The sequence below is a fragment of the Perissodus microlepis genome, chromosome 20 (assembly GCF_051167445.1).
Source record: "Perissodus microlepis isolate ML-2025 ecotype Zambia chromosome 20, ASM5116744v1, whole genome shotgun sequence".
NCBI classification, from domain to species: Eukaryota; Metazoa; Chordata; class Actinopteri; order Cichliformes; family Cichlidae; genus Perissodus; species Perissodus microlepis.
The window spans coordinates 31,652,512-31,680,099 of NC_140480.1; the positions used below are offsets into that span (position 1 = coordinate 31,652,512).

The 27,588-nt window shown below is 38.6% G+C and overlaps 2 protein-coding genes and 1 long non-coding RNA gene across 4 annotated transcripts; all 3 read left to right on the plus strand.

The window, feature by feature from the left end:
- The first annotated feature begins 4,460 nt into the window (after positions 1 to 4,460).
- On the plus strand, positions 4,461 to 14,465 carry LOC146364939 (scavenger receptor cysteine-rich domain-containing protein DMBT1-like). 2 transcript variants are annotated; one of them, XM_084916404.1, is made up of 7 exons: positions 4,461 to 5,751; positions 6,590 to 6,640; positions 7,914 to 8,312; positions 8,447 to 8,881; positions 11,380 to 11,493; positions 11,642 to 11,682; positions 13,168 to 14,465. In XM_084916404.1, exons 1-7 carry the CDS (start codon positions 5,712 to 5,714, stop codon positions 13,285 to 13,287), a joined length of 1,200 nt encoding a protein of 399 aa, XP_084772530.1. In that variant the 5' UTR covers positions 4,461 to 5,711; the 3' UTR covers positions 13,288 to 14,465. The 2 variants fall into 2 exon arrangements, with proteins under 2 accessions (XP_084772530.1, XP_084772529.1); XM_084916403.1 differs by lacking the exon at positions 4,461 to 5,751 and having other exon boundaries at positions 6,081 to 6,640.
- A 327-nt stretch (positions 14,466 to 14,792) lies between these two features.
- LOC146364940 (uncharacterized) lies at positions 14,793 to 20,943 on the plus strand. The gene is made up of 7 exons (XM_084916405.1): positions 14,793 to 15,009; positions 16,461 to 16,787; positions 16,996 to 17,193; positions 18,102 to 18,203; positions 19,436 to 19,473; positions 19,557 to 19,700; positions 20,087 to 20,943. Exons 1-7 carry the CDS (start codon positions 14,970 to 14,972, stop codon positions 20,273 to 20,275), a joined length of 1,038 nt encoding a protein of 345 aa, XP_084772531.1. The 5' UTR covers positions 14,793 to 14,969; the 3' UTR covers positions 20,276 to 20,943.
- Positions 20,944 to 24,763: 3,820 nt separating this feature from the next.
- LOC146364941 (uncharacterized) lies at positions 24,764 to 26,517 on the plus strand. The gene is made up of 4 exons (XR_014798988.1): positions 24,764 to 25,213; positions 25,401 to 25,589; positions 26,111 to 26,221; positions 26,479 to 26,517. It is a non-coding gene; the product is annotated as an uncharacterized LOC146364941 (long non-coding RNA).
- Positions 26,518 to 27,588: the final 1,071 nt, after the last annotated feature.

Consider the following 27,588-nt stretch of genomic DNA (forward strand, 5'->3'; position numbering starts at 1 on the left):
CACTCTCAGGCTTCCCAGTTCATAACATGTAACATCAAGCATCTCATTCACACCATGAGATAAACAATAAGAGCAGTGGTGTGGGGATGCTTCGGGCCTTACCCATTGAGACATGGGAAACCCAGTGTGTGTGTTTGTGTGTTGTCTTCTGGTTTCCGTGTTATGGCTGTCTTTGCCCCGTGTGAGTACGGCAGCCCGAATGTCTCATAAACGTATGGCATCCCTCTCTATGCCTCTAGGAGACGGGCATGAAAGATGTATGTTGTATTTTGGTATCTCCTCTTTAATCTCCTGGTTCCTGAGGGGTGCCCAGCAACTTACAATTCACATACCTGTGCCCTGGCTACCCCTTGGTACCTGGACCTTGTCCTCAGTGCCATCTTTCAAACAGCTTGAGGACACTGACCTGAAATGTCTGTCCCTGAAATTGCCTTCTTGCTGGGTATAATATCTACCAAAAAGATTAGTGAACTCCATGCTCCGTAGGTCCACAGGCATTGCTGCAGGTGGTTGCCGGAAAGGAAAGGGGTGATCCTCCAGCCCAACCATGCGTTCATGCCGAAGGCTACGAATAACTCCCACTGAGGGCTTGAAGCAGGGATCAGCACCAGGCTGCCCTGTGCACTGTTCGTGTTCATGTATGTCAGGCATATCCAGCCAATTAGGAGGAAACACTAGCTCTTTGTGAGCTCCCACTTTAGGATCCCGGGCAGACATCTGTCTAAATAAAATAAGAAATATTGTATTAATTGCATTAATATGCGAAAATGTAAAAAAGCCAAAATCAATGTACATGGTCCAATTAGCCATACAGGTTGGACACTGAATTATTATTATTAATAGTAATTAATAATAATAATTATTAATTTTATTATTATTATTAATAGTAATTAATAATAATTGATAAAGGTTGAGTCGAAAGAAAACAAATCAAACAGGCTTTTTTTTGTCCTGTGAACTCCTCCTCAGCTGATTTCTGTTCCTGAGGGAGAGGAAGATAGTGGAGCAGTCTACAGCGGAGATATGGTCATTGTAACTATATATCAACTATATATTTTTAGTAAACTACCTGTCACAAACCTCATGGTAACTCACAGTTTTGTGTCACTATTTGATGCAGCAATAGGGCTGTGCTCTTCATGCAAACTGATCCCAGGTGATTACGATATGATGGCAATCTGTCTGTGTTTATAAATTAGATGGTGATTAACTGCAAACCTGCACCACCAGGATCGGTTGCCTCATCCCAGGTGATTTGTGGACTTGCATTGCAACCATAGTGGTCGCCCAGAGGTTGAGTATGCTGCATGCTCAACGCTACAACACAGAGCAAACACCATCCCCAATGACACAGCGGCCAGGGAGGCAGAAGAACAGCACATCAAGAAGGCCCTGAGTAAATGTGGTTATCCCATCTGGACTTTTGTCAAAGCTGGAAAGACACCTAAAGAAAGCTCCAGCCGATCCAGGAGAGAAGGACAACCGCTGCCCAAGCGAAAACCTGCAGTGATCCCGTATGTGTCAGGAGTATCGGGACAGTTGAGACGCATTTTTTCTAAACACCGGGTCTCTGTGGCTTTTAAACCCCAAAACACGCTGCGCTAAAAATTGGTCCACCCCAAGGATAGAGTCCCCCGACCAGTGTTGGGTGTAATGTGTTACTAAGTAACGCGTTACTGTAATTAAATTACTTTTCCACTGAAAAAGTAGAGTAACTAATTACTGTTCATTTTTAGGTATTGTAATTACAGTTACTTACAATGTACTTACGTTACAGACGTAAGACAAATACAGACGTCCTGTATAAGAAGGGCCAGAGTCGACTCCACCTGCTGAGGAGACTGAGGTCCTTCGGAGTCTGCAGGACTCTGTTAAGGACATTCTATGACACTGTGGTAGCATCTGCCCTTTTCTATGCAGTGGCCTGCTGGGGGAGTGGATGCACGGACAGGGACAGGAGCAGGATTGACAAACTGGTGCGGAGGTCTAGCTCCGTGCTGGGATGTCCCCTGGAGTCTGTGGAGGTGGTTGGTGAGGGGAGGATGTTAGTAAAGCTGACATCCATCATGAACAACCCACATCATCCACTGCATGAGTATGTGAGTGGGCTGAGCAGCTCCTTTAGTCAGAGACTGAAACACCCTCGCTGCAGGAAGGAGCGCTTTCGCAGATCATTCATCCCAACAGCAGTTAGACTCTATAACTCCTCAATCACGATGTCATAAGTCACTGGACACTGTGAACATCCACGGTCACCACTTCATGCATAATGGACCTTCCATGACCTTCCAAGCTATATAGTTTGTCTTCCATAATCACATACTGTGTATGCTACCATTGTATATAGTGTATTATCTTACTTTTTTTCATTGATTGTACTTATTTGTATTTTTGTATTTCCTTCATATATCTGTACCTGAGCTGAGGTGACGCAAAAATTTCCCCGTTGTGGGATCAATAAAGTCTTATCTTATCTTATCTTATCTTATCTTATCTTATCTTATCTTATCTTACATTGTAAAATAATTAAACTCGCTGAATATCATTATTTAATTTCAATAATTTGTCTTCTAAACGTAGAAGTAAACTCTGCCGCTTTAACATCGTTGCAGTGCAGGTGCACGTCATTTTGCGCCAGTTTGCTGCATAGCCGCATTCTAAAGCGGAAGATGTTGGACTCGGCTGAAGCGAGTGCTTGTTTTTTGAAATGGACATATACCCGTCTCTTCACTTTTCTGAAACAAGCAGACAAGAATACTACAGTAATATGTAAGCTATGTCCTGGGGAGAAAAAACTATTGGCTGCTGTTAATAGCACAAGTAATCTACTGAAGCGCCTGACACGAGAGCATAGACAAACACTTCTGAGTGATCCTTGTTCATCATCCATGGATAACGCCGCGGCAACTCCTGCTAAGCAGGCAAAACCTGATTTTACTTCAGCAGCACAGAAAGCATCTGAAGGTGAGCTTAAAATATGATTGCAGGCTACATTGTGGAAGAGATGCTACCGCTGCGTACTGTAGAGTCTACGTCTTTAAAAAAAATGTATTTATTATTTAAAGAGTTTAATTTCTATTGTTTGCCCACTCAAGGTTTATAGGGATTTTAAGAAGTATTTAGTTAAATTACTTATTTAGTAATTAAGTTACTTTTCTGACACAGTAATTAGATAAGTATTTTAAATACAATATTGACTAAGTAATTAGTAATTAGTAATTAATTACTTTTTTTAAAGTAACTTACCCAACACTGCCCCCGACACAAACAGAGTAACATAGTGTCAGTGGTCATGAGAATTTGCATAATTATGATTAAGGAACTGACCTCCCAGCCCATTGTTCCTTCAGTGGGCTGGTTTCAGTCATTATGCAAATGTACTGTTTAGAAGATTGGGGAAACCTGCAGTCAGCTGAGACTGAAGAAGTCACTTGGATGGGTGACGAAACATTTCTCCCACAAAACGCTACGTCCAGATGAACAGATTCAACTTTTGGAGAGACAAAGGGAAGCAAAAGTAGACACACTGACATAGCACACAACACTGTCAAAGTAAAACAGGAAATACGACACATACACACAGACACTCAGAGACACGAGCTTCACACAACAACAAAACAGAGACAAGGGTGACTAGATGTGAAACGTGGGATCAGGACAAGCTAAAGACAAGATAAACAAACCCAGGAATAACAATCATCAAAGAATTTCTTCTCTTTCTTTTTTTTTTTTTTTTTTTTTTTTTTGCCTGTCCTGTTTGATTCTTTAGACATCAGAATTATTGTCTGAAGCCCAAGAAATATGCCCAATGGATTTACTTTACCAAGTACATGTTTGCCAAGGAGCAATACTTGTTTCTTGACTCTGAAAATAGCCTGCCTGATGTCAAAACATGAAATAAGCAGAAAAAGTATCCCTTTTGTTCATGTACATGGACAAAATTTACCCTTTTCCTTTTTATAAGTCAGCATGACTTTAGAATATTGTTTGAAGGCTCATTCATGTCCATTCACCTGTTTCCTTTTTTTCAGTTCAGTTATCTTCACTTTTGGTTCCTCTATACAACTGATGATAGAGCATTTAGTGTTTTTATCTCTTTGTTGTTACTGTTTAAGTTCAGTCTATTGTGGATTTGTCAACTCAACACAATCTGAATAAAAACTGAACAGTACACACAACGGAAAAGTTAATTTAGTAGAGTAAAAACTAAACATTGTACAATACAAAGATAATGAATAGCTGTTTAAACACCAGCAAACTGGGTAAAAGACATTTCCCAGTGTTTCTATAACTTATTTTGTCAGAGAAAAGGGAAACAAGATGTCCCTCGAAACTTCTCACACCACAAATGCATGGTTCACTTCCTTTTTATACATAATTAGCATATCTTAAACACTTTAAACACACAACTTCTGTTTCCGTCCAGGCTCACTTACTGTTACTGGGTGTATTTACTGTATGTCATCATACAGTAAATACATGTTAAAGCGTCTGCTTTTTTCTTTTAGGCATGCTATTAATTTTTGCAAAACCAATAAATTTTGTGTTGCTTTGCACAGCTGGCTGCATTCACCAATCCACACAGCAGGTGAATCCACTTGGCTAAGAGGTGAGTGGTTAAGAGGTGGCCATTTGGGGGCCAGCCTTAGTAGTGTGCTTTGATCGCAAGTGGCTACTACTAGTAAGTAGTTTGTGCCTTCTGTTAGTAGAAGTGCTTTTCTTTGGACTAAACAAATATGTGTGATGCCATAACCATGGTGGTTTCTGACCATGTGTATGTCTTTGCTTTACCATCTTCTAACATGACTTTCAGGAAAGCAATGCATCGTGTCACAAAGCAAAAGCTGTCTCGGGCTGGTGCCATAAACATCTCATTGAACACCTTTAAGATGTGATGAAACTGGAACTACAGTAACTTGTAAAACATAGGTCATTGTAAATTTCAACAATTTAAACGTGGATGCATAAAATGCATTAAAAAAAGACATTAAACATGCTGTCACCAAGAAGTTTGTTGAAAGATTTTAGATGTAAATTCTTGTTACGGCCAGCGGTCTATTTCCTTCAAACAAATCATTTTATGCAAGTTGGGTTTGGCTGCTGAAATCCCATCATCACTGATTATCTGTTGCAGATTTTTCTTTCTCTCTATATTTTATTCTGTCTCTTGTCTGTGTCTATTAACGCTTCACTTTTTCTATGTGTGTACCAGATTACAGTGTGTACCAGAGGAATTCACTGTATTGATGATTTCCTCTCGCAGTCTGTACCCTGTTTGATGCTAAAGAAAAAGAAATAATGATTGACTTTTCATCTATTTGTGACTTAAAAAATATCAAGCAAATCGTCTGTCAACTCTGTGATAGTTTGTGATAATTTAATGTGTATTTCTTTATGGAATTGAACTCCTTGACACTTCTGAAAATGGACCCATACTGTTGGTTCTGTCTCCTGCATCGGAGTATGTAATGAGACTGGGATTTTGTGCAATTCTTGCAAGGTCATAAATTACATATTGTTATAATTACACAAAATCTGTTCCAAACCCTAAACAGTCCCTGACTACTAGGACGTCCAAGCCTGTGGTCAGCTCTTGCATTGGGGGGGTGCAGAACAGAGAGTGTGATGCATTTGAAAGCGGAACTACATTGCTGAGAGAAGATAGAAGTTTCTGGTTTGCAAGTGAAGACAGAAAAGAGGGAGCATTAAATATGAAAGTCGGTCACACTTTGAGCTGCTTCATCTTCCTCAGTGAGTAAATTTTCCTATTTCTCTGATTTTCTCTGTGTTAGTTGTTTTCTTTTTTTATTTGGAGTTCATTGGTAAATTTTGCTCATTGTTGAACAGTTTCCATCTATCTCCTGTGGTTAAGCATGTTGTTCAGATTCAAAAATACACTTACACTGCAGTTTACTGAAAACACGTTAACTCCTTAATATAAACCTGTGTGGAATTTATACAAGCATCTTTTAGCGCAACCACGGTTTGCAGCTTGTTTTTGTTAGCTTCCTCCCACTTTGCTCCCTAGAAATAATCTTTATAATATATGAAGATGTTTTTCTTCCATACTATTTCAAAAAGTGCAGTTTAACTTGTACAACCACTTAAACTGCACTGTTTCTTCATAACAAACCAGAGAAAAGAGTCTTAAAAGAGACCTCAGCTAAGATATTTATAAGCAGTTAAATGATACCATAATTTTCAAAACTACCCAGAAAGTTGGTTCCTCTTTCTTCCGTTTAGAAAATGTTTACAAAGCAACAATCTTTTTTGCATGCGTATTTATCAACACCAAGGGGAATAACATCGCTCAAGTGTTAAACTTAGAACTTGAAGTGCTAACCAACAGTTTAAAAAATGTCATTTGACAAAGAAACGCACTAAAAGGAAATTAAGATGTCAACCCAGACCAATAAATTAAATCCATTTTCTCTCTTGCCGGATCTTAATTAAATCTTCCTCAGCAGATGGTTTGTGTACATGTCAGGAAGAATCAGGAAGTTCATCTCTTTTGAATTTAACGAACATAAAACATATTGCTGTATTTTACAGGAATATAGTGAGTCTATAATATTTATCATTTTCACAGGCCTGCATGGAACCATTGGTCTCGCCAACGCAGAAAGTTCCATCCATACAGGTAAGTGAAAACATCACAAGCAAATGCAGATTTGTAATCCCTTGAAGGAGAATGCTTGTGTGTCTCTTAAGACTCATTGGATTACCAAATGACAAAGTGTGATTTGTCACTCCAGAGATCACGTTAATGCTCTAGAGTCCTCTGACGCTGTGCATTGTGCTTGGTGATCATGGAAAACCCATTCCATGAAGCTCTGTACACACTGTTCTTGAGCTAATCTGAAGGCCACATGAAGTTTGGCGGTCTGTAGCCAATGACTGAACAGAAAGTTGGCAAGCTCTGGGCACTATGCACCTCAGCATCTGCTGATCCCACTGTGATTTTACCTGGCCTTTCACTTTGTGTCTGAGTTGCTGTCGCTCCTGATAGTTTCCCGTTTGTTATACTAACACTAACAGTTGACTGTGGAAAATTTAGTAGTAAAGAAATTTCATGATTGGATTTGTGGCACAGGTGGCATCCATTCACGATACCATGCTGGAATTCACTAAGCTCCTGAGAGTGACCCTTACTTTCACAAATGTTTGTAGCAGCAGTCTGTTTGCCTGGGTGCTTAATTTTATATGTCTGTGGCAATGGAACACCTGAATTCAATGATTTGGATGGGTGAGTGAATACTTTTGGGAATATAGTGTATATTAATGCCTAATGAGGGAAAAGAATAAGCAGGTGGGAACACAAGTGGAATTATCAGGGAACAGGGGACTAAGGAAGAAAAAGTAAATATAGAGCACAAGAGATGGAAGACTACCAAACTAAAAAAGAAAAAAAATAAACTGAAAAAACCCCATATAACACAGAGACAGGGATCCAATAAAAAGAAAACACTAAGGAGACTAGTGTCAAACAAATACAAGAACAAGAAAAGAACAGAACCCAGAAGATATTTTACATAAAAGATACGATAAATAATAAAACTTAAAAGGAATTAAATCTAAAGCTCTGGGATAACTAATGAAAAAAACAAACAAACTACGAAGCATAGGAGGATATTTAATATAAATTAGTGCTGTCAGCGTTAATCTCGTTAAAATGACGTTAACGCTATAACTGCATTAAGGCAGCAAATCTTCGTTAGTGAGTTAACGGGAATCGCCCTGTGAGAGGGCTGCACGCCGTCAACGCGTTGGCGCGATTAGCTCGTTAACACGTTTATGCCGTGCAGCCCCCAGTGCGTATGCTAGAAAAGTGCTTGAAGCACAGAATAAAGTGCTGTATGAATATGGGTGAATTTGCCTTGCAGTAAAAAGCCTTTGTCTTTTTTGTCTTTCAGGGATGGACTGCAGTAATTCCCAGTGTGTTGACCCCTGTCATAACTACACTGTACTGAATGATGACTGGCGTTCAACGAATAACACAGATATTCAGGTCCTACACTGTGATAAAAACATTGACTGGCAAGGTTGGTATCGCCTGTTTCTGGGGGAATCTGGTGCTCATATTCCAGAGAGGTGTCTAGACCCCAACAGGTGTGGAACTCATGCTCCACTGTGGATAACACAACCTCATCCCACACAGTCGGGTGAAATTCTAACTCGCACTGTGTGCAGTTCTTGGGAAAGCAACTGCTGCAAATTTGAGTCACACGTCATCCATGTCAAACACTGCTATGGAAACTACTATGTTTACAAACTTGTGAAGCCAGCCACATGCCAGCTTGCATACTGTGCAGGTATTGTTCTGCTTTAAATAAGATTGCACTGTAAAAAATAATAATTCTTTCTACCTTGTCCTTAAATTCTGCTGCTTATAACAAAAATGATTTCAACACCAACGCAGTACTATCTTTTTATTTATTGTAAACAGAGGTGAACATAACAGATCCTGGAGTTCCTTTCACCACACCTGCTCCAACACCAAAGGTCTCGTCACCCTATCAGGTCCATATCCATGTTACAACAGCAGTGGATAACAGCACAGCAGTTGAGGGGGAGGTCCGCCTGGTTAATGGAGGTAATGACTCCTGCTCTGGCAGGGTGGAGATCTTCCATGGTGGACAGTGGGGGGCGGTGTGTGATGATGCCTGGAGCCTAGGGGAAGCGCAGGTGGTGTGTAGACAATTGGGCTGTGGCAGGCTCCTCTCCATACCAACAAATGCAGAATTTGAACAGGGCAAAAGACACATCTGGTTGGACAATGTCACATGCTCAGGCAGCGAAACACAGCTCTCTGAGTGCCATCACTCAGGGTTTGGATCCCACAACTGCAGCCACCATGAGGATGCTGGTGTCATCTGTGAAGGTAAATTTGTGCACCTGGAGGTCTCTGTTTTACGGTCTGTCTATGGTATGTTTAGTCGAGAGGTTTGCAATCACTAACAATTATAGAAATATTATATTTTTGAATTTTACGGTATTATAACCACATGATTTTAACATAAAATATTTTGTCTTTTCATCATGAATTATTAGAAATAAAGTCTATATTTTTAATCTTTTGACTCTTGAGATGACGTCCCCAGCAGCTAATAATCACTCTAAAGACGCTCTCTATAATGACTTCAGCCATTTGAGAGGTGCATGAGTCTCTTTTCAGGACAAATTCATTCATATGCATGTGCTTAATACTAGTAAGACGGAACAAAACAGAATTTGAAAAAGACCATTACTAATCACAAATTTGGTTGTATATTATAGTTTCTCTCTTGGTCTTCTCTCAATGAGCTTCATGATGTAGTCACCTGAAATGGGTTTCACTTCACAGGTGTTCCTTGTCAGGGTTATTTGTGGAATTTCTTGCCTTCTTAATGTGTTTGAACCCATCAGTTGTGTTGTGCAGAAGTCAAGTCAAGAAGTCAGAGCTGAAGCCCTATTTGACAACTGTTAGAATTCATATTATGGCAAGAACCAATCAGCCAAGTAAAGAGAAACGACAGTCCATCAGTACTGAAGGTTAGTCAGCCTGGAAAATTGCTAAAACTTTAAACGTGTCCACAAGTGCAGTCTCAAAAACCATCAAGCACTATGACAAAACTGACTCACATGAGGACCGCCCCAGGAAAGCATGACAAAGAGTCAAGAGTCATCTGAGTCACCAGCCTCAGAAATCACAAGTTAACAGCACCTCAGTTTAGAGCCCAGATAAATGCCACACAGAGTTCCAGCATGAAAATGACCCCAAACACACTTCCAGACTGTGTAAGGACTATTTAAAGAAGGAGAGTGATGGAGTGCTGCGCCAGATGGCCTGGTCTCCAGTCACCTGACCTAAACCCAATCAAGATGGTTTGGGATGAGATGGACTGCAGAGTGAAGGCAAAAGGACCAACAAGTGCTCAGCATCTCTGGGAACTCCTTCAAGACTCACTGAAGCTCATGGAGAGAATGTCAAAAGTGTGCAAAGCAGTAATCAATGCACAGGGTGGCTATTTTGAAGAATCTAAAATATTAAACATGTCTTGAGTTATTTGACACTTTTTTATTTACTACATAATTCCCTATGTGTTCATTCATAGTTTTAATGCCTTCAGTGAGAATCTACAATGTAAATGGTTACGTAAAAAAAGAAAAAACACTAAATAAGAAGGTGTGTTGACTGGTAGTGTGGCTACTCCTGTTTAATGGTTTACTATCACGTTTCTCTCATTAGCTAACAAAACTGAAATTGTGTTTGCTCAGCAAGCATCATCTATTAGATGTTTCCGACAGGTAAGCTAAGATAAACATTACTGTAGAAACATTAACATAAACATTACCGTACAGACATTAACATAAACAAAGTATCAATGCAACGCACTCTCTAAAACTGATTTATTCAGAGTAGATGTCACAGGTGCTGCCGTGCACTGTAGTAGTGCCGTGGAAGGAAAGTTCCACTTTGTACAGTCTGCATTTAACTTTGTTTTCTATGAAACACTTTTACATTTTTTTAAAATGTCTTTTTCCAATTTCTTCTGTCCTCCTGGTCGTGCTACGTTCTTCTTCATTAGTATTGAGTACAGTGTTGGCAGACGAGAGGTGATACTGCCCCGTAGCTTCCTGTAATGTATTACCATTACAAAAACACATTTAGGTGGTTTTAAAATATGACGCATCAACAATAAAATTTAACATCAACTAATTTTTATAGTCAACATCATTGATTATGTCAACGAATCGTTGGAGCCCTGCCTGTTATGAGTGTAGCCTATTCATACTGATGTAGATGACACCTTGCTTTCTTTTCTCATAATACAGTATGTATTGAAAAATCAAGACTATGCAACTTAAAGTACACCCAGAAAATCAATATAAACTGAGAATACTGCTAACAGGACCATTGCATAAACTCCTAACACCTTATAGCAATATGCAAATAGTGTTTACTATAAATACACAAAGAGTATTTAAACTTAAGAGGGTCAGTTTCCTGATATTACAATGAAAATAATATCAAAATTTAATACCAAATTAAAGTCCTTTTTGTTGCTTAACTGAAATTTCAATGAATTACTATCAGTTACCAATAACTATCTTATTATAAGCCGCCAAACCAATATAACAGAAGATGAAAGATGCAGGCCTGAATATGTAGCTGGGGATCGACTTAGCTGTCACTTCGTGGATTTGGCAGTAGGCAATTTATGGATTTGAGTAATAGTTTTTACCATGACTACTGAAATGTATGTAATTGTTCATTGGGAAGAAGACATTTCACATTTAAAGTATTAATGCTATTATTATTATGCATGTCATATAAACAAAGACTGGTTCACAGTTTAGATTATTTCTTTCTTTCTTTTTTTCCTCTCTCTCATCCAGGCTCTCACCCAGATTTCTCCCTGCTTTTGGTTATTATAATTGGGGTCATGGTAGTACTAATGCTGCTTTCTGTTCTGATGTTGATCTACAAAAGGAGGACCAAGACCTCTGTTGGTGAGTAAACTTCTACCACTATCTGTACCTTTAACAGTTATTCAAATTATTTATCTTCAGACCTTTTATCCAACAGGATAGACACCAACTTCACTCACACTTAATTTAATCTAATGATGTAAAATATCAATTTTTGTCTTTTTTCTAGATTTGGACAGAAGGAGAAACTCAGACCACAACCAGACTGAGGTGACTCGTCTGTATTTGCTTTACTATTACTCTGTAACAAAACAAAGCACAGTGTGAATTTGTAGCTCAGAAAAAGTCAGGCTTTTGCTTTTTATTTAGTAAATACAGATGTTCTCTCACCTAATGGAACAAATGGTTTCCACAATTAACATTCAAATTCACTTTCCTAATTGGTGATTTATACCAAGAATGTATCAGATGTCTTTGTGTAGTTTGAACATTAACAATCCCTCAGAGGCATATGAATGAATGATAAGAGGCAGGTCAAGTTTGGAGGAACACCCCATTTAATCTGCATCTACATTTATGACAAAGGATAACAAAAAATAATTTTATCTCTCGAGGACAGAGGGTAATCTCACTACATGAATCATCCATTACTCACAATCCCCTGTAATTACAGTATGTCAAGAATGGTTATGTCTCTAAATGCATGGAGTGATCTCTGTGGGAAAAGATGGCATCACATCAGAATGATCTAGCTACAGTGCAAATTATTTGATCCCATGTTAAATTTGTAGGTTTGTTCACTTCCAAAGAAATGAACAGTCTCTAAAGTGATTTTATGGTAGTTTCAGTTTATTGAAGAGAAATAATCAACCAAAAATCTAGAAAAAAACCCTACAAATTACATAAAATCACATAGATTATAAACACTTATCAGGATGAATTTTGCCCCACTCCCAGTTGATCCCAATAGCCTTCAGTTTATTAACAAACTCCTGTGAAGTTTTGGGCTGATACACTATCTTTCTAGTTATTATCCTTACTCCATGAGGATGGTTGCACTGAGAATGATTGATGGTCATTTTATATTGCTTCCATTTCCAACAGTGCACTAATTGCACCAACAGTGGTGAACTTCTCACCAAGCTTCTTGCTGATGGTCTTGTAGCCATTCCAGCTGTGTTAAGGTCTGCCGTGCTATTCCTGACATCCTTTGACAGCTCTTTGGTCTTACCCATGGTGGTGGAGAGACTGGAATGAACAAAAGCTATTATTTAACACAGCCAGATGAACTTCTAATTGCATTCATATTTATGTCCATGACACACAAGCACATACCTCTGCGTGAATCCCCTGTTACTCTGAAGATTACCCACAGTCCTTTGCAATTCCTAGTCAATGTAGGGTGACATTTGAGACAGTAGGTGGTAGCATTGGCCCATTAACATTAATCTTTTTTGTGCAACCGCAGACACACGATTCCTTAGTATCTCTTAAAAGGGGCCTTACAGCTGTTATAATTTTTTTTATAGTTTTTAGTGCTTTTCTACTCTACCGGAGCACTCAAACCATCAGCTTTGGCAAGGGATATTTGTCATGCAGACTGGAGCAGCCAGGGATTGAACCACCAATCTTCCAATTGTTAGACCTGCTCTGTCTCCTGAACTACAGCCACCTGTGTTATTTTCTGTTTTTTCTTTTCTTTTTTTTTCATTTGAATATTATTTAAATAATTTATTTTGCTTTCTTTTTCCCCAGATTGCCCTCTATGAAAATTTTTGTCCAGTCTCCAGATGTGACGATTCAATCTACCAGAGCCTCGATCCCACCAGCAGCGACCAAGACCAAACCTACTGCAGTCTCACGCACTCAAAATAGACAGTTTCAGACATGCATTCAGATCATCTCATATGACACAGAAAATGCTTATTTTTATGTGCGTGCACAAAAAGTCTGAAGCAGAAATCTTGGCTTTTACAGAGGAAGTTGATAATGTGATACCCGTTATCTCCAAATGAGGTTTTAGTTTTCATCGAGCCAGGTAATTCAAAGAAATGGTAAAAAAAAAAATGACCTGCATTTGTATAGCGCTTTTCTAGTCCCTAAGGACCCCAAAGCGCTTCACACTACATTCAGTCATTCACCCATTGGCGATGGCAAGCTACATTGTAGCCACAAATGCCCTGGGGCGCACTGACAAAGGCGAGGCTGCCGGACACTGGCGCCACCGGGCCCTCTGACCACCACCAGTAGGCAAACATGGGGTTAGTATCTTGCCCAAGGATATTTGGCATGCAGCCTCCTGGCCAGGAGCACAGCAGCAGTAAACCAAAGTTTATATATTTAGTGAAAAAAGCAAAATATGTTGTTTAAGGTTAAAATCAATTATTTTTGCAGCAGCAAATATGATAGTAAAAGTATCATTTATAGAAAAAAAAGCATTTGACTTTTTAAAGAACGTCAATAACATTCAGTAACTTCAAGCAAAATACCTCCTGGTGATGCAAAATGAGTGGGTCGTGAGTTAAACTTCTCATGGCAAGCAACTAAAGCAACTACCAATGAGAGTAGAAATGAAAATATTGATGATTAACCTATGACAGTATAGATTAGGCAACCAGAAGCTGTAATTTCCACTAGGGGCTGAATGTTAGCGGCAAAGTGATGCACAATGTGAGTCACTTCCTGTGTGAATGCCCTTTTACTTGTTTTGTAATCACTGCCTACAACAAACTCACAGTTTGAAGCCACCATGCTTCTGCTGCTGATGTTCTCATGGTAGGAGTCTTCTGTGGTCACTGTTTAAGTACCTTGATAACAAAGCAGTCAAGGTTTTATTGCCACATCCTTTCTGAGTACTTTTTCCTGATGATGTGCGTCAGTTTACCAACTTGTAATGTGACTTCCAGGAGAATAAAGCACCATTCAACAAAGCAAAAGTCATCTCAAACTGGTGTCATTAACACTTTTTGTTAAGCTTCAATCACCAGAACACTTTAAAGATACAGTGAAACAGAAATTTCAGTGTCCAGCTGACAAAATCGGAAGAACTTCGATTGCAGGATTCATTATTTTCTCTGTGAGAAACATATTTATTACTCAGAAAAAAGAAAGGATTGCATTTTTCATGCATTTGTGAATCTTATATACATTATGCCGTGCAAGTGGTCCAACCACTGTGTGTCAGTTTGACAGAAACCTTGCAATCTCATCTGTTTTACTGCTTTATGGCAAAAGTTTTGTATGAGAAAAAAACAATTATATATCTTGTACGCCAATTCAACAACCTGTCTGCGTCAAACTCATTAGCCACATGCAGCGAGAAGCCAGTGCGTACACAAGAGTGTCTGCTTTAAACTTTTGGCATAAAAATAATTTCATAAACACAGCAACACAGATGAGATGCTTTTTAGGCAGAAAATGAAATGAAAATTAGCCTATGACACATTTAGAAGAAGGGGAGTGTGTGTGTGTGTGTGTGTGTCCTCATTATTGAGAGAAGTTCCTGTTTTGTGAGTTAAGAAGGAAGAGAAACAGCATTAAACCATCAGAGCCTCAACATGAAAGCCTGTCACACTCTGGTCTGCTTCATCATCCTTAGTGAGTAAATTCTAAATTTTAATTTTCGTGTTCTCTTTCTTTCTTTGTTGTTTGCATCTTTATTTTCTGTTTATTAAAAACAGAAAATGGCGTCTGTTTATTAAAAATGAATCACCAGGTTTGTTTGTTTATTGGTTTTTCATGTTGAATCATTGATTTCTGTTGAACCACAAACTGTTTCAGTCTTTCTTAATTTTCTTCTCTTACATGTTTGTTTTGTGGTGTTTAGAGCTGGAAACATGTAACTTGAACATGCAGGTCACTGAAAATAGAAGTTTTAAAACAATAAAAAAAATGTCTGTGAAGGTTCTCAGTCATCCAGGTCATCGTAGTCTAAGGAGTTTGGAAAGAAAAGCGTCTGGACTTCTTTAAGTTGCTTGAAGATGTTTCACCTCTCATCCGAGAAGCTTCTTCAGTTCTAAGGTCAAATGGTGGAGAGTCCCAGATTTAAACCCAGTGGGAGTTAATCCAGTTTTGATATCTCTTCCCAGACGTCTTAACGCCCACTCACATCCTGGGCCATCTGACCTCAGGAAATCACATGATAATGTGGGGCCAGGTTTCACAATGAGCTCACCCGAAACCCTGGCTGATTGTGACCCACACTCGTTTTCACACCTCGGCTCATGTGATTAGGTAGAGGATCATCAGGGGGTCCTTTGTCCCTCTTTGGGGGGAAACTCCCACTGGGTTTAAATCTGGGACTCTCCACCATTTGACCTTAGAACTGAAGAAGCTTCTCGGATGAGAGGTGAAACGTCTTCAAGCAACTTAAAGAAGTCCAGACGCTTTTCTTTCCAAACTCCTTAGAATAAAAAAAAAAAAAATCACATAAATAATATTCTTTAAGCTGCATTTTGCTCCTTAGTTCTTGTTAGGTTCATCGTAATCTCATATGCAGAAATGGCTATTCTCATTTTTGTTGTATCTTTTGTGAACGTTGGCCATACTAAAACTCGCAGGTGTCTTTTCATGTATAGACAGTCTCACTGTTTTGCCACATACAAATGTATCCAAGCAAACTAGCTGGAAATGTATATTTAGACACAACTAAATTCTACGAGCATTTTCAAAACCCCACATGCACCTGGTTCCTCTTTTTTGAACTAATGAGGCATCAGTCAGTTTTTTTTAGGCTCACAAGAAAAACCACAGCATGCATGTTCAAAAAATGAAAATTTTAATGTTGAGCAACAATTCCAAAACCTTTTCCACGATAGAAACAATTATTATTCAATACACTGTAAAAAAATATGGAGATGAATACATCATTAGAAACAAATGACACTCAAGTAACTCTCAGTCAGCAGATGTCAGAATCAGGAAGTTTGTTTTTTAAATTTTTTAAATATTTAAATAACAATATGAAGAATTTAACTGTACACTTAAAGCACATAATGATCTGTCTTTATAGGATGATGGTAACTATTGAATGCTAATCTTTTCAGCAGCACAGCAGGATGGTCTTGTCAATGCAGAAACACCCAGACACAGAAAAATGGAAGGAGAAGACATCACACTTGAATGCAGGTTCTTTATCAGTGGAAGCAGGAGGCTCTTCTGTAAGGAAGAATGTGAAAAGGGAAACATTCTGATTAATACAACTGCTGACACATTTCAGAGCGGCAGATACAGCATTCAATATGTCAAAAAAAAAATTAAATCTGATATTATGTATGTGAGCATCACACAGCTGAAACAGTCTGACTCGGGATGGTACAAGTGTACTTTGGACAGCACTTTGAAACCAGATTATTTTGAGATAATTGTCACTGAAGGTAAGTCTCTACAAAAATTGTATTCATATTTCTGAAGATGTGAACATATTCACATCTCATTGGCAACAACATTTCTTTCAATTGATCTCCATTCAGTCATTTTTTGAATATAAGCTTAGCGTTGCCATAAAACACCTGTTAACCCACATTACTCGCATGCAGACATACAAACTGATTGTTTTTGTACTGATTGTTTCCTTGTTCACAGCTGTAAAAACTTCAACACCAGGCTCTACTCCAAAAGCTTTTTCATCATCAACCTTTCTCCTATCAACCTCAACAACAGCAACAACAACAGCAACAACAGCAGCAACAACAACACAAAGTTTTAACTTCAGTTTAGAAAGCGTTACATCTACATCCTCCACTGAAATCCTGAACCATTCTGAGACACCTGCTGGTCCAGGTATGGGTTCGTCTGTGTATTTATCAAAAACCTCAACCACATTCAAGAGCAGTAGAAACATCGCTCGGTCATATTACTAAAGTGTAAACATAACGTGTAAACTGTAATTCATTAATGGGTCCTTATCATAACCTTATAATTACTAATGATGCGTTTTCAGCTATTTGATTTTGTAATTTTAAGCACAATGTACAAAATGAGTAAAGTTTTCAAACAAATGCAGTGCATAAACAGTGCAAGAGTTAAATGAAGAACTCAGGAACTGCACATGAACGGCTGAGTGAGACCACGTTTGACTTCCTTAAAGCACCATGACATGAGATCTAGATGACAAATATTATAGACTGTGTGGTTACCTGTTACTGTGTGGTCATGTCTCAGTGTTTTAAATGTGGTGTCAGGGGATAGAAAAAGATCAAATGCTTTATACATTCTCTCACGTACATTTTGGAAGTTTCAACATTCTTGTAGGACTTTGCTGACATTTGTGACTCCTTATATTGATCCTATGACTATTATGCCATCAAAAAGTAGACAAAAATGCAGCGGGGAAAAGACGGCACAGAACTGGCCAATCACAATAGCTGTGGGCTACGTTGACCTGACATTACGTTACATTTCTTGCGAGGTGCATGCAAGGTTAACGTAAAACATTAAACTTCACAGACATGCACACCGGACAGCCTCATTTGAGGCATGGTTGGTACTGAATGTTTTAACCAGATGGAGGATTCAAGTGCAATGGTAGAAACTGAAACCTTATCTGAAAATAAATGAACATTAGGAGGACCTAAAGTAATTTCATACAAATGAAATGTAACTCAGAGTATCTGTGTTTTGTTTGTATAATTTATTGCCTAATATTACGAGTGTGACAGTAAAAAGAAATGTGTTCTCTTGAGGTGCAGATAAGCCGCTTTGTGTGATTCTGATTCTGGTCATTATGATCACCCTCTTATCAGCCGCTTTGCTGATTTTCTATAAGAAGACGAAGGCCATTAAACCTAAAGGTAAGTCTGCAGCAAACCTGTGTTTTTTACCACTTCAGAGCAATGCAAATTTATTTCCTGCAGATTAACCTCAGGGTTAACCTTAATTAAGTTTTTATGCTGCACTGCAAAAATTCAAAACCTTACCAAGTATATTTGTCTAATTTCAAGTCAAAAATATCTCATCGCAGTTAAAATAAGACACAATCAGCTACACAGTAACATTTCAGTGAGATATATGAACTCGTTTTTAGACAGTGCATCTTGGATCTGGAGAATTTTCACTTGTTCCAAATGCAGATTTTTTTTCACTTATTTTTTACAAATTTTTTTTTTTTTTTTATTGTATTAAGTGAAAAAAATCTGCCAATGGAACAAGTGAAAATTCAGGCGTAGCCGGTGTACAAATTTGATTCAGGTCACAAAGTACAATGTTGGTGTCGAGTTTTAGGATGGTTAAATGCTTATAGAAAAATAAAATTGTTGTTAAACTGTTTGCTGGCAACAGAAAAACAATCAAAGAATAAAGTTGAGTGTAAGAATCTTTATTTATTCCTAATTCTCATCAGGCAAACTCAGAGACTTTCAACACAACTGAAAAACAGACTCTTATATTCTCTCTGCAGAGGTCTGAGAGAGAGGCTCCTGGAATAATTACAGTATTTTCTGGAGAACTGATTGGTCAGTAGGTGGTGATGTCAAACCTGTTGATTTCTGATCTGGAAAAAGCTGCTGTGACAACATTCGATTGTTTGACTGAAAGGTGTTCAGCACAGAGTCACATTGACCAGTTTTCATACATTGCTAAACCATCGACTTAGGAAAATTCAAACTCATTAAAAGAAAAATGATGTAGTGACAGAGGTTTTAACTTCAGTAGACCTATCCATGTCTGTGACTCTCAGATGCTTCTACACTGGAAGCTAGAAGTACTAGACTGATACCCACTGGGTTGACTTATTAAGATGTTAGGATATATGAAAGATGACAGATGTCCCGGTAAAGCTGAACATTTCAGAAGCACAACATCTGCACAGCTGGAAAAAAGATGCAAGATGTAGCAGATTACAATAGGCATGAATTAAGTCAAGTGTGACTTGGCTGTGGCACTGAATAGATCTTTAAGATTAAGTTGAAAGATATTCAGTTTTCATTCTTTATATTGTTCCCAAGTTTAGTTCCTTTTTGTAGTTGGTTGTAGTTCCTGGAAGGTGTTTAAGCCAGATGTTTGTGTTCTCACCTGCATTTTTCAGGACCTCCTGTAGAAACAGAATACGCCAATATCACACAGGTTAGTTTTAGAAATTATGAGACACGCAGTCTTCATTACCTTTTGATTTTTATCAGTTGGCCAGTATGTTCTCTTTTTTCCAGAATACCCGATTGTGTGAAGAGATAAGAGACGGCGGTTCGCCTCCTGTGGAAGTGTCTTTAGTTGATGCCTTTCCCAAAACCTGCCAGCGAGCTGGAGTTGAAAACCTCGAACTTTACAGCCTCGTCACCTATTCTCAGAGTAAAGTAAGTAGATGTGTGGTCTGACTGGTCAGAAACCAGAACAAACCTGTTTGAGTAGTGTCATTAGTAATCATTGATAGGATATTTTCTTTCTGCCAGCTAATAGTAAAAAATAAAAAATGTCCAAATTCAGTGAACACACTCTGGTTCAGGGTTATTAGGCTTGGCTAGTTTTTTTTAAGTCCAGGACAAATCCTTTGTTCCTAAACGTTATAATTTTCAGCTTCTGTGAGGTGATAATTTCATGCAATAGCTGAGGTTGTTTCAGTAAAACAAGTTTTACTGAAACTTGTTTACTGAAACTTTTTTTTTTTTTCACTCCTGTTTTATCTGCTGGATGGGTTTATTTTTTTAAGTACGTTTAAAGTTTAACCTCACTTATTTTTCAGGCTGAAAATGACACAGATGAAGTTGATTACACTGAAGTGGATTTTTCCCACATTTCTGTAACTAACAGCGCCCTCTGTGGTAAATCGGGTGATGTTGTCTACTCCACACCTCAGATACATGCTAGCCCCAGGAACCATGTTAAAGATGCTTCACCTCCTCTGTACTCTATAAAACCCAAACTGAAATAAAATAAAAACTGAAAAAAACGCAACACCTGAAGAGTCTTGCACTGTCATTGCAAAGAGAATAGAGGTTGCAGAGGGGCGTAACAAAGTGTTTGAGAGGTGTTTTTTTTCACAAATGATTCAAAGTTTAACTTGAAAGCCACGGCGAATGCAGTGTGAAACAAAAGACTTCACATGATGTGATGATGGAACAGAATATTTATGTTTTATTTACACTTTGTGTGCAGTAAATTTTATCCGACTGGATGTTTAGTTTTTTGGAATGAAGCTTGTTCTCAGTAAAAGCTGTTTGTTTATGTTGTTTTGTACTGACAGTAGCTGAAAGTACTTTATGAATAGTTATAATAGAGTAAACAAGGATACATTTCTCTTAGCTACTGCATTTGAAAAACGACCTATACTGTCTTCTTTCAGTTTGGTTCTGTATTCTTATTTCACTGTTCTTATTTCATAGGAAACATATTGTACAGTGGGCTGAATTCAAAAGCCAGTTTACCTGTTTGATTATGTTCACTATGTAAAAAATAATCAAAATCTAAAATATGCAGTCATTGTCATCAAAATCTTTTTGTTATAAACCTGTGGTGAGTTATAAATATTTTTAATAACACAGAGTATCGATGTTGACCTTTGTTTCCCTCTGGTGGCTACTTCTTTTAACCTTGCACAGCACACAGTACACAATACTTTAAAGGTTGAGTCATCTGTCATCTCATGTTCTTCTGCATTTCATTTTGAATTCTGTTTTATTTTAATCATTGCTCTCAGACAGTTGGAGACCACCGACACTGCAACTGAAAAAAATAAAACTATTTTAAATATGAATATATCTAAATACTCAATTATATTCCAATTTTCTAGTCTTTACTTAATCTTTATTTTTGCTGGCTTTCTTTCTATTTCAATTCATTATTTTTGTCCTTTGCGTCTATAAATTCTTTCTTACGTATTCTTTATTAAATATTCGTTGTAAATGAATATCTTCAGTGAGCAAAAAGGTTGAATTCATAATCTTTGTGACTTTCTCTTTTGATTATTTTTTTTATTCATATCCATCCATCATTATTTCTACAGCAGTGTGTCACGTTCTTGTGTTGAGCTTGCTAGCCATCTGGCTTGCGGCTTTGTTTAGACTCCAAGGATGTAAATCCAGCCTAATGCAGCTTTAGAAGTGATGAGACACAAAAGCTAAACCAACACAGAATCCTTCACTCTGCAGTTCAAGAAGTTAAAGCAAAGGGGAGAAGTGTAGAGCTGTATGACGTGTGTGGGGGAGGGAGTCCATCATTAAGAGAAGTGAGAAGTTCCTGGTTTGTAAGACGAGCAATATGAAGACAGTATGTGGCACTGTGGTCTGTTTCATCTTTCTCAGTGAGTAAATTTTTGTATTATTACTCCTTCTTGCATATCATTGCTTTATGTAGTTAAATATGTTTATTGGAACATGACGTTTGTTAAAAATATGAGGTAAATTCCCCAAATATAAACCATGCAGGAACCTTTTTTAAGCATGGCTCCATTTTTTATTACCTAAGGTTATCTTTTTTTTTTCAAAAATTCTCCAGATTTTTTTGCATTGCACTTCAATATTTAATAAAATTTCCACGTATATACTTTTTTTTGAAAGAGTAGTGTTATAGTTGAGATTTTTTATGGGGAACCGACAGTTTACAGTATCAGTGTTTTGCAACACACTGGGAAAACTAAAAAAAAACTGGGTTTAACATTTGGACTGTTGGAGCTGTTTTGCACCTTTGATGAACAATTGTAAAGTTTAACAGTGTTTCTTTGTCAGAGTGTTTGTGTTTAAACATGTTCAGAGGTGTAAGTGCCTCTGAAAGTACAAGTTAACTTCCCCATCTTTATTTAAACACGACTTCAGTTTATTTTGTTTTTCAATAATTTCACTTCAGTTTTTTTTTTAAAGAAATTATCCTGATTTTCTTGTATTGTTGTTGAATATACAGCCAAATATCTGCATATACTTGTTTTTTATTTATTTTATTTTAAGGATGTATTTATAGTTGAGAAGTACACACTGTTATTTCAACCTCACCGCTTTGCAACACAAAGGAAGGAAACAAGGGGAACTGGTCTTAACGTTTGTGTGTTATTCTAGTCTGTGCGTGTGTGTGTGTGTGTGTGAGACAGTCAGGGGTAGGACATAACAAATAAATACATGTAGCTTTGCTTAATCAATCAAGATGACAGAAAGATTATCTGTCAGACAACAACAGTGATTTTTAGAAGAAGGAAGAATTGAAGATGAAGAAGAAAAAGAAATCCACCTGAAATCCAGAGTCCAGTCTTTGTTACATGGGACTCTGCTGGACCAGTTATAGCAAGATGGTTTAATCAGAGTCTTACAGCAAGTTTTAAGGTGAACATGAGATGCTCCAAAACAACCACATCAGTAACTGGCAAATACAGAACTATGTATGATGTTAGAAGAGAAGTGGATGGATTTACAGTCGTGTGTGAATAGGGTGAAAAGAGCTGGACTAAGAACGCAGCCCTGCGGTACTCCTGTGTTAATGGTGATGGCAGATGATGTAAGGTTGCCCACCATGACCTTCAGGGTGGGCATCCTTGCTCAAAGAAGGAAGAAACCACTCAGCGTTGCTGCAAAGATGGCATAATCAGGGTTAACACAAATGACTGTTACTGTTGTGCAGGACATAAAATCTTATTTCTTTTCAACCCAGGTGCCATCTACTGGGAAATGCTCCCTGATCTAAATTTTGTTCCTGATAAAGCAGCAACAAAAAGAAGAGCTGCAACATGTGTGTCACAGACACAGGAAGACATAGTATTATGTCTTCACTGCCTGCTACATTCAATCCTTTTCAGTTTGCCTACAGGCCAAACCGACCCACAGACAACGCAATAGCACTGCTCTGCACACTGCCCTCTCCCACCTGAACCATAAGAACACATATGTGTGGAAGCTGTTTATTGACTAGAGCTCCACTTTCAACCCTATTATTCCATCCAGGTTCATGATGAAGCTTTGGAATCTGTGGTTCATTATGCGACTGGATCCTGGACTTCCTGAAAGACAGACCACAGGTGGTACAAATTCGTAGTGCTGCATCATCTACACCAGGCCCGTCCTCGAGGGCTGGTGTCCTGCAGGTTTTAGATCTCACCCTGGGTCAACACACCTGAATCAGATGATTAGTTCATTACCAGGCTTCTGGAGAACTTCAAGACATGTTGAGGAGGTCATTTAGCCATTTGAATCAGCTGTGTTGGATCTAAAACCTGCAGGACACCGGCCCTCGAGGCCTGGAGTTCGACACCTGTGATCTACACTGACGTTCAACACTGATGCTTGTTAACAGTCTGAATGGCCCACAGGAAGAAGCTGTTTGTGAGTGTGGTGGTGTGGGACCTGATTGACCTGACCCACTGCAAGCAGATGGTGGGTGGGCATCAAGGGGTCACCTGTGATGGCCCTGGTTTTCGTGAGACAGGAGGAGCTGGCATGGCCTCCAGGGGTGGCAGATGAAAGTTGTTTCTCAGTTATGGCCCCTATGTAGAGCACTCTCTCCAGACGAGCGTTACAAGGCCAGCAGCAGTTTCTCGTCCGGGGTTGTTCTTCCTCAGGACACAAAGAAAGTGCAGCCACTGTTTGGCCTTCTTCACCTGAACGCTGGTGTTGTGGGTCCAGGTGAGATCAGTGGAAATGTGGGTTTCCAGAAAGGGGGAGACAGATTTCCCCCTGTGCAACATTTAGAATCAAAGGGTTGTGGATCTGTCTGTGCCTCCTGAAGTCCATTATGAGTTCTTTTGTTTTAAGGATGTTCAGCTTCAGGTTATTTTCTGAGCCTCAGCAGGAATTATTCTCTACCTCCACCCTGTATGCTGTCTCATCTCCATTAGAGAGGAGCCTATTCACGGTGGTGTCATCAGCATACTTGAAGATGATGTTCATTGGTTGGATTGATGCACAATTATGTGTGTACATGGAGTAAATTAGGGGGCTGAGAATACAGCCCTGCGGAGACTTGATGCTGAGTGACAGTTGGGCGAAGAGTTGGAGGCAGTCTGACTGACTGAGGTCTGTTTGTGAGGAAATCTTTGATTGAGGAGCATTTGGCAAGGGGAACACGAAGGTGGATCAGTTTGGTGGTAAATTATGTTTAACCATTCTTTGTTCGAAGATGATGCAACAGCAATGTTATTTTTTTCATACTTGTTAAATATGAAACATAAAAGGAACAACACTGCGTGAGTGTTGATATCCCGAAGTCTCTGAATGTTCAGCAACACATCTTCATTTTACGTCGGAAAAAGGATTCTGAAACGAGTAAAACTCAAGATGATATTCTAGCTTTTACACAAAACTTCAACTCTGAGTCTTCTTCAGCTGATGATTTGTGGAGATATTAGGAAAAAACATGACATTTGCTGTTTGTAAAATTACTTTACTTTGCAAGTAAAGTAAGAATTTAGTGAATTCAACTAAACACTTATGATCGTTCACGTGAAGTGAATAAAAGTGAATAAATTCAATTAAATTAAATGTACAAAAATGTATTATTCATAACATATTACAGGGTACATATTAACTATTGACTGTTCATCATTTCTACAGCACTGCACGATGGAAACACTGGTCAAGTCCATAGAGGAATTCCCACCTATAGAAGAATGGAAGGAGAAAACATCAGAGTTGAATGCAAATTTTCTTACTCTGGAACCAAGAAGTTCTTCTGTAAGGGAAAATGTGAAAAAACAAATATCCTAATTGAAACAACAGAGAACGCAGCTAAAAATGACAGATACAGCATTCAGTATGTAGAAAAAGGTTTTCTGTCATCTGATATTCTGTATGTGAGCATCGCTCAGCTGAAAAAGTCTGACACAGGACCATACATGTGACCAAAACCTGGCTTGGTGATCTGAGCCATGAGTTTTATATTCTTGTCACAGAAGGTGAGTTCCAACAAAAATATTTTTTTATGTCATTGCTTTACATAAACTTAAAATTTAGTTTTTATAAGTTCTACTGATGACCACAAACCAAACCTTACATGCAAACACTGAATCTGCTTTAAGCATAATTATTTAATTATATAAGATTGTTGTTTGTATACTTCAACTTTAACATTTCTGTCATCAGGCTCAACAACAAAAACAGAAACAGCAACAGCAACAACAACAACATCAACAACAAAAACAATAAAAACAACAAAAACAACAAAAACAATACCAACAACAGAGACTTCAGTCTTCAGTTCAGAAAGTGCTGGAGTTTCATCAGTGTCCCCCGAAACCTCAAAACAGCCCCAGAGATCGCCTGCAAGTTCAGGTACATTATACATTTTATGTTTAATATGTAATATACTGATGTAGATATGATCTCGGTTATTCAGACCCTTTTCATTAGTACCTGCACAGACTTGTTACGGTTCGGGTACCAGGCACTAAAATAGTACCTGCTCGGCCGGGTTTCCAAGAGATCCGAACTTGGCATCACTCGATGAGTTATGATAGCACCTTGTTCACAAAAATCAAAACCACCATTTTTGAAACCCGACATTGAGGGAAATGGCTACAAAAAATGATGCCGCGGTCCCCCGACTCTGGCGAAAAGCCACAGACCAAGCAGCAGGTGTGTCGACATCCAATGTTGCTTCATGTTGCATAATTACATCAGGGGATGCTCGCGCCACGTTGCTATAACAATGACCTCGCACATTAGGGAGTACTTGACTGTAATGGAAAACCAGTCAATCTGAGTCAAATTTTGGCGAGACATTGCGAGTCAATCCGAGTAGATAATGAAAAAATCATTAGACTCTCTGAGTAAAACAAATGTGTTCTTTTAAGCTGCTGCAGGTATGCTTCCTTATGTGGGTCTGTTTCTGGCCATTATGATCATCCTCTTCTCGGCAGCTTTGCTGATTTTCTGCAAGAACAAGAGGGCCAGTAAAGACAAAGGTGCACGTGCACACACACACACACACACACACACACACACACACACACACACACACACACACACACACACACACACACACAGAAAACCTTGTTTTGAAAGGTACCGAAAAACATAAAATGCATTATTTATCTACCTCGGAGATGTCTGTGTGTGGAAGAAAGAAAAACGTTTTTAAAAGCAGAAATGAATGAAAATAACAGAGTTTCTGGTTTCATTCTTCAAATGTGGCTTATTTTTTGACCTGCATGTTTTTCAGGACCTTTGGAAAATGAAAATGGTGACATCACACAGGCGAGTTACAGGAATTCTGAGACACCTGAGCTTCATTACTGCTTGATTTGTATGAATAACCTGGGTTCTTCTTTCTCTACAGGTGAACCAGCTCTATGAAGAGATCAGAGAAATGGACACTTTGCCTCCCCTGGGTGTGTCCTCAGCTTACACGTACCCCAAATACTCCCAATCACATGGATTTGAAAACATAGACTTCCACAGCCTCAGCACCCCTCCTCAGAACACAGTAAGTAAAATTGTGGTCTGATTTTAAGCTTTGAGGTCAGAAATCTGGATCTTTATATTAAATTAGGTAACAGTTTGAGTAAAAAAGTAATGAGGACCTCAGGTTATGGCTGAGCAAGTACAGCGTCAGCAGATTAGAAATACGGTTTGATGGCGGGGCTACATAGGGCCTTGGAAAATTCACAAAAAAAAATCTTCAAGCCAATTCTCAAATTAACAGGTCACCAGTGAAAAGAAGCTAAAACAGGACTCACGTGTTCTCTATTTTTGGTTTTAAGTAAGAAGTAAATGGTAAATGGCCTGCATTTGTATAGCGCTTTACTTAGTCCCTATGGACCCCTTTGCACTTTACACTACATTCAGTCATTCACCCATTCACACACACTCACACACTGGTGATGGCAAGCTACACTGTAGCCACAGCTGCCCCTGGGGCAGTTTAGGAATGTCAATGGGAAAGAGATGTGCAACTGATGAAACCTTCACTAATGAAATTATGTTCACTATTTGTTCAAAATGTATTTCGAGAGATGATTAATCAATTTTACGAAGATTTTGGAGGAAGTAGTGTTGCTGTTGATTTGTTTTGCATCAGTAAAGTAGCTAGTTTGTTTTGTACACTCCATTTTTGTGTATTCACCAATGTCGAGAATAACTGAGGATGTTAGAAAGATTTGGGACACAAAATGTGGATTTTTACTGTTTATGCATAAGGGCAGAGCAGGCTGTACCTGCTGTGGAGACTCAGGTCTTTTGGAGTGAAGAGCCCACTCCTGAAGACCTTCTATGACTCTGTGGTGGCCTCAGCCATCTTTTACGGTGTGGTCTGCTGGGGCGACAACATCTC

Excerpts from the sequence above, each read along its gene's own strand:
- LOC146364940 (XM_084916405.1), top strand. The coding sequence starts at position 14,970 with ATGAAAGCCTGTCACACTCTGGTCTGCTTCATCATCCTTA. Across the intron at positions 15,010-16,460 it reads GGTCTGCTTCATCATCCTTA|CACAGCAGGATGGTCTTGTC; the intron begins GTGAGTAAATTC and ends TCTTTTCAGCAG. Across the intron at positions 19,701-20,086 it reads TCACCTATTCTCAGAGTAAA|GCTGAAAATGACACAGATGA; the intron begins GTAAGTAGATGT and ends CTTATTTTTCAG.
- LOC146364939 (XM_084916403.1), top strand. The coding sequence starts at position 6,481 with ATGTCAGGAAGAATCAGGAAGTTCATCTCTTTTGAATTTAACGAACAT. Across the intron at positions 11,494-11,641 it reads GAGGACCAAGACCTCTGTTG|ATTTGGACAGAAGGAGAAAC; the intron begins GTGAGTAAACTT and ends TCTTTTTTCTAG. Across the intron at positions 11,683-13,167 it reads CAGACCACAACCAGACTGAG|ATTGCCCTCTATGAAAATTT; the intron begins GTGACTCGTCTG and ends CTTTTTCCCCAG.